A 10,752-nucleotide genomic window follows, 5' to 3' on the forward strand; every position below is an offset into this window, starting at 1 on the left:
GCGACTTCGCCCAGGTGAAATCGCCGAGTGGCTTTAGTCCCTTTCACCTGCGCGACGACTATCGCCCGCGCGACGACTGTCGCCCGCGCGGGGTTTCAGTACCAAATCACCTGAAGTGTACTGTAAATGCAAAACCGTAACGTTGAGTTTTTTTTAATAAATTAACTGCACCAAAGTTGAAACTATTAATTTTAGAAAATTCCTTGTCTTTAATTACTAGTACTATATCTTGATAAAAAATTTAATACTTGTAATTATAGGTATTTTCATCAATGAAAAAAGAAAGAAAAATAAATGTGAACATATCATAAATATTGTTGCATATAAATCATCCTACTGTTTACTGTATGTCATTATTTATTTTATGTTTTTTTTTACATTTTCTTGACTTCCGATGTCTCGATTTTTCAAAGGCTTCAAAGGTTGTGAAATACTTTCAAAAACGAAAACTGTTCAACCAAAAGTTGTTTGTAATAACCAATAGATATAGCGATTTTCAATAACGTAAGTGAAGTACAAAATTTAGAATTTTTATATAGGATACTGAAAGTAGACAAGTCCCGTGACAATGTATTATGATCATGTAATCAAAGTACTGAAAGTACTGAAAGCTAAGGCAAAAGATATATATATTATTTTTGGAATGGAGAACAAAATAAAGACGAAGTTCCCATCATATTGTACAGAAGGATTTACTGTTAATTTGTTATGAATCAAAGTTTTATGTAAAAGTGTACCACTGTGAAGTTATTCTTCTTGTGTGTACAGTATATCTTTATAGGTTTGTCAGAAGAGTGGTACCAAGTTTCCTCTAGAATATATCATTTTAAACCTTTGGATAATTAATTTGCATAGGAATTTGGAATTGCTTCCCTTTGTCCATACAATGTATTTCATAGAACATTAAAAACTGAAACTGGCATTTACCCCTTTGACCAATACCTGATTATTTTAAACCATTGAATAGATTATGCACAGATTGTGAACATCTTTGAACTTTGCCTTTGTTGTTGAATAAGATATCAACCCTTGCCTTATCTAACAAAGTTACTTGGCATAAAACCATTGACCAATCAGAGTACAGTATGCTAATTAATTAGGCATGGATTTCACTCAACTTTGAACTTATCGTCTAAGTTTGTATATTGATCAATATATATTCAAGCAAGTTATCTTGTAAAGTGTGCACATCGACCAGGGTTGGCATGCTTTTTAATACGTGTGAATTTTGTTCAAGTTTCAATTTTGCATCAGTCAGTGTATATTGTTACAGAACAATATTTATAAGGATGTTTACTTGCCGAAACTAAATTGTGGATAAGCAAGTGGATTACTGCTACCCATAAATTTACAAGTCTCTCAATAATTTTGAAAAACTTTTAAATAAAGTGTTTTACATATTCACTGCAGTGAAAAGGTCTCTTCTTATGAAAAATGGAACTATTTTGAATCTGTGTTCCCATGAACAAATAATATAAAAAGCACTCTAATTCAATATGATACATTGTTGTATGTTTCAATATTGAATAAGATAAACAAAATATAAACATACATACTCACACACACACACAAGATTAGGAGAGTTACATTATTTTCCCTCTATTTCCATTGCATAAATTCTTCACAAAGAAAACAACAACTTTATAGCATATGTTCAGCTTTATCATCTTCATAGGCTAGCATTTGAAATAAGATGCACATATTAATTTCAAATACATTTCAAAAGAGTACTGCAAATGTACCAGCTAGAACACATACTATGTTATTACAGTTGTCATGATTGTTGGTTTCAGAACTGATAGCATTGTGCAACAAATGTTGACAACAGGACTTATTGAAAGTTGAGGTTGCTTGTGTATATGCAAACAGGTAGTGCATGATTTAATGTTGAGAATGATGGATCAAGGTTTATAAAATTTGGTTTGAATACTTAGTTAGGAATGCACTGACAATTTCTCTGTCACATGTACATGAACAGGTTGTGAAGCTGTAGCCTTCACCTTGACTGAATGAAATTGACCTTAAAACTGTCTTGAACAATTGATGTATGAAATTTAGAAATGAAGTTTCAAGAAATATGGTTGAAAACTTAAGAAATAATTGCTTTCATTGACATTGATACAATCTTGTGTGCTATCCCTCTCATATATCACACAAGATTTAATATCAAATGTTGGACACAGTAAAATCGAGCGAAGTTAACAAATATCAAGTTACATATTATAACTTTTATTTTATTTTATTGATATTGATCATAAGCATTGTTAAAAGTACAATGTATACCAGGGATCTTACATTTCTTTTACTACTTAACATTTGCGTTGACTTTTAATTCATTGGACAAAAACTAAAAGGAAGCCATGACCAGTATTTCTATCTTTAAAAACATACTTTTAATTTTTTTTCCAATTTGCTCCCACCACCCATAGTGTTATATTGATCAAAACAAACGTTGTTTCCAACATTTGTGCCCTTAGTCAGTAGTGGGTGTTCAATCACATTCATCAGGGTTTCAGCATCAAGTAGGGGCTGTTCAATCACATTCATCAGGCTTTCAGCATCAATATTCACAGATTCAATCTGTTCCAAGTAAAGATCACTGACTTCTCCATTAAGGAAAAGTTTGCGAGGAAAGCATTTGAACTACATTTGAACTATTCGCTGATGGAAGGATCTGTGGACTCGGCTTTCATGTGTCTGAGAGAAAATGATTTAGTCAGAGGTTCCTCCTCTATAAAGTAACTGACAGATTTCAAAATGTCATGTCACTGTTGGTATAGTTCTTGCAGCCTTTTGAAAAAGTTCATGAAGTCCTCAAAGGTATGAGAGAGTTGGTACAGTTCCTATTTCTCATCCTCCTTTCTCCCATCAATAACCATCCCTGTCTGTTGTAATATTGATTGCTTTCCCCCCCTAAAATAGAACATAGTTACCATATAATTTCTGCACCAGCAATAATGTTTAGAGATGATATTCAAACAAATAGGAGGCATAGCAATATGAGCTTGTATAGTGAGAAATAAGGCATTAAAGCTGAGGAGTTCATTAAAATGTTTCAAAAACATTTCAATAAGTCAATCTCTTTGGTAGCAGAACTAAATATAAACAAAATGTACATTAAATTCAACTTATAACAGCACATCATATGGGGGCTTAAGACATCTAATTCCTTAGGTGGTAAAACATGTGTACATAAAAAGGTACCAGTAAAAACAAAACAAAATTAGTTTAAACACACGCACTTAGATATTCACGGTTTTCATTAATACAAAAGATGAAGCAGAACATCACTCTCCCCTGGTTGTTTCCATAAAGAAGAAATTAACCAGGAAACATGGAGATGTCCATTGCACTCCTTTATTTTGCTTACAATGTGCAAATGTGCCTACTATGTGCTAATAAGCTTTCCATGTTATGGTTTTGTTTTTTATGTGCTGTATGCAAATGTTCTAAATGTGCTTAAATTACCATGTGCTGATGTGCTTACCGTGTTCAATGTGCCTATTAAGTGCTTTCCAAGTGATAAACTCTTTTTCTGAGCTTACAGTATACTACATGTACATACATGTTTTTATTTTATTTTTCCATGTTGTAATATTTTGGTCTCTGTTATTATACTCATGTTTTGTCTTTGTAGCTTATGTTGTATGTTTTGCAAAATGGACGTAAAATATATATTTTTGTATCTTGTACGTGCTCAAGGATTTTATCTGTAGTTTTTGGGACTATATATAGAAAAACTTTACCCCAGTATGAGGAATTGTTTTACACATTTATCATAAAACAAGTTATGTTCAGATTTCAGACAGAAGATACTCTAAAATTGTACAACTCAGAAAAGGTTGAAAAATATTTATAGTTCATTTTTTTCTGCTTAGAAATATTTAATCTCTAAATTACAAATGATAACTGTTTTAACAGGTCTAGTTTCCGAATTGGAAACCAAACCCTGTCTGACCTATAAATGATCATTATATAAGGCCAATTAAAAGTTTAAAACAAATATTGAGTTTATGCTAACCCCACAGATACTGGACACACTAATAGTAATATGATGTGTATAAACTATGATATATTATACACACTATACTTATTGGTGTGTTCGACACCAGTGTGGTTAACCAGACTTATCTCAGATTTGTGTTCTACAATACCCTTAAGTTTTTATATGCACTGTTAAAGTCAGAACTCCTGCTCTATATTAGCGCAGTAAAGATATTTTTCAAATTAACAATAAAATGCCTAGCTAATACATACCTACCCTATTTTTTTCTGATAGTAGAAACACAAGTAATTTGTTTGGCCTAATGTTTCTGTCATTTCATAATATTTAGAACTACTATACTTGTTTAAGTTTCCAAAACATCAAGTAGTATAACAATTGAAACTTCAATGAAAGCCAACATCACAATGAATCTAATAATACAATGTTTATAACATGTTTTTTTTTAACTGAATGAGAAGAAATGTAAGGCCAAATATCCTCACAAACAACGCTTAAGTGAAATCAGTTTGCAACTAAGCAGTTCGAAAATTTTGCAACACGTCTGGAGAAAGACGTTCCTCGTGACGCTGTAATTCACTAGAGTAAAACGTCCGTTTATTATGTTTGTTTTTGCATAATAACTGCTATACATACCGTAGAAGCACCTTCCTTTTTGTCATCGCCGCTGACAACATGCGCCATTCTCTGCGGCTTCGGCCGCATGCTTGGCCACAAGTCACCGAAATCGGGATACATAGCCTTATTTATGAATCAGTAGTAGGTAAACGTTGCAGAAGTGTATGTATATTGTTCATTGTCAATGCTGCTTAAACAACATGCCTAACATTAAGTCAACACTCGCCTGCATTTTCGTCTTTTCCGCTTCGCGTTGCGAATGATGTCTAGGCCTACACAAAACGAAAGTAAAATGTGCGCATGTCTAAATGTAAGGGAGATCACTCGTGTTTTCCCGCAGTATATGTCTGAAATCATTCCGAAGGTGTTGTTGTTTTTGTGTATATTGAAATAAAAGAGTCCTGTTATATGGTAATACTTCAATAAACGAAAAACACAAATCACACCAACAGACATATAAAATGTAGGCCTATCGGAGCATATTTTCGTTTCTGGCTGAGCTGTAATTAGCGAGAAGGCGATATAAAAATGCAATAGCATATCTTATGATGAAAATAGAACAAAATGATAATACTGCGAAGGTAAAAAAAGCCTTCAGGTTAGAATACCAATATGGAACTAGAGAAGGACAGTGGCTAGTTCTAACATGATTCCCGGTCTCATCTGCCCCGGCCGGTTGATCCCATTTTAGTTAGGCAAGCCTGGTGTGAATCACACGGAGGCGATTTTAGAATTAATTGACAGGATCCGTATCCATTAATAGGTTTGTAATATGAACTTTTTATGTTGATCTCCTACATAATTGTAAGTTATACTCCGCCTTATATTTCGTTAAATTATCAAGTTTACGTAACAAGTGCAAGCGAAATCCTAATTGACTGCCATGTTGGAAACTTCCTCAATCTTTCCGATATAGGTCAGACGTCTAAATATGGGTGTCATGACCAAATATGGAAATTGTAGTAAACATGACCGCATCAGTAGTAATACTATATTTGGCCGTGAAGGCCATATAAGGAAACGGATAACATCACGCGTGATCTAACATGGCCGTCGTTTCTTTTTTTAGAGTTTTTAGTAAGGATTTGTTATTTTAACGATGAACGAATATGCAATATTTTGATAACATTATAATCATATGAAGCGTGAATCAGATATATTATTACTGATTAGCACTTTTGATTATCCTCAGTTAGTTGGAACAGGACCGCTTCATAGCTCTGACCACGCAATATATAATTGTAAACAGGGACGTAAATGTCACCAATTTTAGCCAATCACAGGACAATATTTCCGTGTAAAGGGTTAATCCAGCGACAGTTCCAAGAGTAAATACGAAGTTTTAGAAGGATACTTAGTTCTAACTAAGAATAAGATTATATCCAATGACGTTTGAGTGAACTTGAGTCCGTGGTAATGGATTTTATTTGCAGTTTGTTTAGTATTACTAGAAGGTGACGTTATGTCTCGTTTATGAATATCTGAGCTCATTAACTGAAGTATTTTTACCGGAAGTTGCGTGTAGCATGCATGACCTACATTCAAGTAGCAGTTCCCGATTGAGATAAACAGGGTGCATTTTCAATAAGAATACGACGTTGTGATAAGATCATATGTTCTATAAAGAAAAGTAATGATATTTACAAGGCATTCAAGTGCATTTAAGTCCAAAGTTACGCATAATAAAGACAGTAGGTCCGGTATACGATTCAATTTAGTACCAGTGACTACCGCTAGAGGCCGTCTGTGTGAAATCGACATTTATGAATATCTGAGCTCATTAACTAAAGTAATACCAATAGCTGGCGGCTAACGCCTTAGCTAAAAACAGACGTACCTCTGTTGTCGCAGTTGCCATCCATTTCCTGAATCGGGTCTTTGGATGTAGCTGTACTAGCTCCCAAGTTGTTGGGCATAGCGGTTGGTCTCCGTAAATATTCGTGGCAATCTCCTCTCATATCCATGAGAAGATTTTAATTTCCCCCTTAAATGTCGGCATCTGAGCAGAGACGTCTACTAAGCCTTCCATCTCCCTGATCGGTCCGTTCTGTAATAATGTCGTTGTCGGACACAATGGGATCGAAGCCTTTAAACTCCTCATCGCTGTCGTTATAAGCAAAGAATTCAGCGAAGAAATCGCCGTGTTCTACCATCGCCATTTTGTACCGACGAGATACCAGACGGTCATGAAGTCGCATGACTTTCCCGGAAGTGTATTTATAGAACTTACATTGCTATATTCATTTTCTCGATCTAAATCGCACGTTAACATAAATTTGTCGTTTATTTTTATTTCACATATAAATGTAGTAAGTCTGAATCGTATTTTTGGTTTTCTGTATGACGTCAACATTTTTTTCAGTGAAATTATAAATAATTCCTGACATTAGGATTCCCCCCTTTCCGGTGACGTAATATTTGTGCTTCCACTGAGCTAAAAATATCGATGTATACATGAATGCCTTCAGACTGCTGTGAAGCGATGGGGAAATCCCAGTATTCAATCATCAAAAGCAAAAATTATATTGCGAGTTGAAAACTAAATTATATATCATTTAAAAGGTTGAAATCTCGTATTCAAGTGTGCAAAATATCAAAACTTTACTCGCCATGGTTTGATACGATAAGTATAATGACATATTCTAAGGGAGTCCCAAATGGCGTCTCACAGGGGCCCAGTAAACTGGGGTTAAATTACCCAGAATGCATCGACGATCGCCAAATTACCCAGAATGCATCGGGAATCGACTCCCTAAAAGTTGACAGTATGTTCTCTGGCTTCGAAGAATGTTTTTGAAGTGCCAACTAGTCTTTTATTAATGCATCCTTATGTAAACAATACATATGGTTTATGACAGTGGAACATTTTATAACACTGAGAGTGGATAACTCTTCGTAGAGGTTGATTTTATACTGTTTTTATAAACACAAAACAGCATTTTGAAATTTTGGCGGACATTTTGCACTACAATCAATAGGTGGCGTCATGTTCATCCGGGAGATTGTATATATATATTATATAGAGATAGAGTGTAGTGTTGCTTGCGAGGCGTTTGCAATGCATGGGCTGCCAATCTTGTTGCACAAGATTTAGCCCAAAAAAACATTAAAAATGTTGGAGACATGATAACTATTATCATTTTATTGGGTGCTACTTTGCCACTCCTCCAATATCATTTTACCTGTTGTATTAGGTTATTGAGTAAAAATATAATACAGAAGTGACAACATAATCGTAAGTCGATAAAACTATGGTAAAATTAATAAGAACTATAATAATATTTACATGGATACCATTAAAGAAGTACTCGTATAGTTAGACCAGGTGCTTTAGAAAGGTCTTATGCTTTATCGACGACATCCGCCATGTAAATCTTGGTCAAATTCAAGAAATGTCACGTCTTGAAATAGAGACCCAGTACATGTACAGTACAGCGCGAAAGCTCTTTCGGTCATGTATTTCATAAATCTCCCCGTGGCCACCTCGTACATCTAAAGCTTGGAAACATATATAATACATGTATACTGTACAGTATTTTTTAATGGGTGTTCAATGCTTAGAATGGTTACATTAAGTACATACAATATGTACGATAATTGATGCTTGGATAGTCATGCACATCCATTTGAAAATTTGTACTGGATTGATTCCAATAATCGCCCACACCTACTTCTGTTTTTTAATGAATTCTAATAATCGCCCAGTCCATCCGGGCAATTATTAGAACCAATACGGTAATAATGTCAACAAAAGCAATAGTGATTTCCGTTTGCAAAAACGGAAATCTATAATGGGCAAACACATTATCCCCAAACGTTGAAGTTAGTTGGGGGACATAATTGTATGCTTACCAATGCCAGTAGGTCCCTTTTGTACTGTTCCATTGCAACCACCAGGGCAGCTTTTTGGCCAAGCCCTGGAGTGGTTGTCTAGGATACACGCACCAACAGTCAGTGGCGCAAATAAGTGAACTGCTAAAGAGTAGGCGATATCCGTTTCTGATGATGACGCAGGCAAGTTTCCATCTCTGGTTTTGCAAACTTTTGATAAACAAACATCATGTGCTTCTTTACCTGTGAGAAAATATAAAAAAAATAAAAGTACTGGAAAAGTAGATGACTTAGTAATTAGGGCTATTGGCTAAGCTGTGCTCACTCTAGGCTGAAAATCCTTTTAGCAAAAGTTTCTAAAGGCACTTTTTTCTTTTAGCAAACAAGGATCCGCCGATCGTGTTAAGTCTCGTTCAACCAGACTTCCCCCCCCCCCCCCCCCCCCCCCCAAAAAAGGGGCNTCACTCTATTATTCTGCTCGTAATGTCAGAACGAGGTGTACTGAGATCTCAGTACATCAATCAAATCGGGGGCGTGGTCAAATACTTTAATAGTGTCTGTCAAATCTCAGCATACGTGTATAGTCCTATGTACCCATACCTGTCAACTGACCAGATTTCGTCTGGTCACACCAGATATTTCAGCTCATTTTAGCTCATGACCAGATATTAGATCATATGACCAGATCTGTAGTGAAATGACCATCTCATGTTATGTTTTTGATATTTATATGCATCAAAAAGATTAGTTACTGCTGTCACAGGATAACAATACATGTTATATTGACTAGCAAAGGGATATTTGGGCCTCTCATGAAGTTAAACCCACATTACTAATACTACAAAATATCAATTAAGGTAGCAAATAGGCCGATTCGCGAACATTCATGGTTGTTTAGGATGCCGAAAATGTTATTACGCATTATGACCAGATATTGTGCAGTCAATATCTGGTCATGACCAGATATGGGACTTTCAGAGGTTGACAGGTATGTGTACCCAATGATGTGTATAATATGTCGCTGATTTACCTGTTGATACGGGAAGCATTTCAGGTATTAATCTAGGCTAATTTTACTACCGAATATAGGTAGTTTTCCCCAAGCAAATATTGTCCATTAACATTAAAAAATAATTCCCCTACTACAAAAAATGATCATTAACACAGAAATATTTTCCCCGTTTGAAAAAAAAGGTAGTGTTCCTCAAAAGCTAGATTAATCCCTGCATTTACACGTGTATGCTACCTAAACAGATTGCACGGGCATGTTACACAGCGGATCACCCTTTTAACAACCATATTGATATGTACTTAACAGAATAAAATACAAATTCAATAGTTAGGCCACACCAATTTGATTAGTAGTTCGTCGGGATTACCGCTCCTGATTTGTATACATCAACAAAACAAGAGGCCCAATGGGCCTGAATCGCTCACCTGGTATTAATCTCACACTTGTAATCTTACAAGTGGACTAAAATACAGCTACAGGCAGAATATCAGTGTTTGATTCATAAGAACCTATTAAAAGATTTAAACATATGACGCCTGTGACCTTGAATGTCGAACAAGGACATAAGGTTGAAAGTGGGTCAAGGTCATTCATTTGAACAAACTTAGTAGTCCTTCATCCCAGCATGCTACAGGCCAAATTTCAGTACCCTGGGCCTTCTGGTTATTGAGAAGAAGTGGTTTGAAGATTTTACGACATTTGACCCCTGTGACCTTGAAAGTGGGTCCAGGTCATTCATTTGAACAAACTTGGTAGCCTTTCATCCCAGCATCCTACAGGCCCAATATCAGTACCCTGGGCCTTTTGGTTATTGAGAAGAAGTTGTTTTAAGATTTTAAGACATTTGACCCCTGTCACCTTGAAAACTGGTCAAGGTCATTCATTTGAACAAAGTTGGTAGCCCTTCATCCCAGCTTGCTACAGGCCCAATATCAGTACCCTGGGCCTTTTGGTTATTGAGAAGAAGTCGTTTGAAGATTTTAACATATTTGACCCCTGTCACCTTGAAAGTGGGTCAAGGTCATTCATTTGAACAAACTTGGTAGCCCATCATCCCAGCATGCTACAGGCCCAATATCAGTACCCTGGGCCTTTCGGTTATTTAGAAGAAGTCGTTTGAAGATTTAAAGACATCTGACCCCAGTGACCTTGAAAGTGGGTTAACGTCATTCATTTAAACAAACTTGGTAGCCCTTCATCCCAGCATGCTACAGGCCCAATATCAGTACCCTGGGCCTTTTGGTTATTGAGAAGAAGTCGTTTGAAGATTTTATGACATTTGACCCCT

At 35.7% G+C, this 10,752-nt stretch overlaps 1 protein-coding gene across 3 annotated transcripts in view; it reads right to left on the reverse strand.

The window, feature by feature from the left end:
* Window positions 1-10,752, reverse strand: part of LOC110462378 — a 57,883-nt gene that overhangs the window by 30,594 nt on the left and 16,537 nt on the right. For 2 of the 3 annotated variants that reach the window (XM_021516314.1, XM_021516316.1), the window contains exon 2: window positions 8,474-8,695. The exons of the other annotated variant lie outside the window; for it this stretch is intronic. In XM_021516314.1, the coding sequence (XP_021371989.1) occupies window positions 8,474-8,695 (222 nt within the window). The remainder of the gene's footprint in view (window positions 1-8,473; window positions 8,696-10,752) is intronic. 3 annotated transcript variants of the gene reach the window in all.

The sequence above is a fragment of the Mizuhopecten yessoensis genome, unplaced genomic scaffold (genome assembly GCF_002113885.1).
Source record: "Mizuhopecten yessoensis strain PY_sf001 unplaced genomic scaffold, ASM211388v2 scaffold10775, whole genome shotgun sequence".
NCBI lineage: Eukaryota > Metazoa > Mollusca > Bivalvia > Pectinida > Pectinidae > Mizuhopecten > Mizuhopecten yessoensis.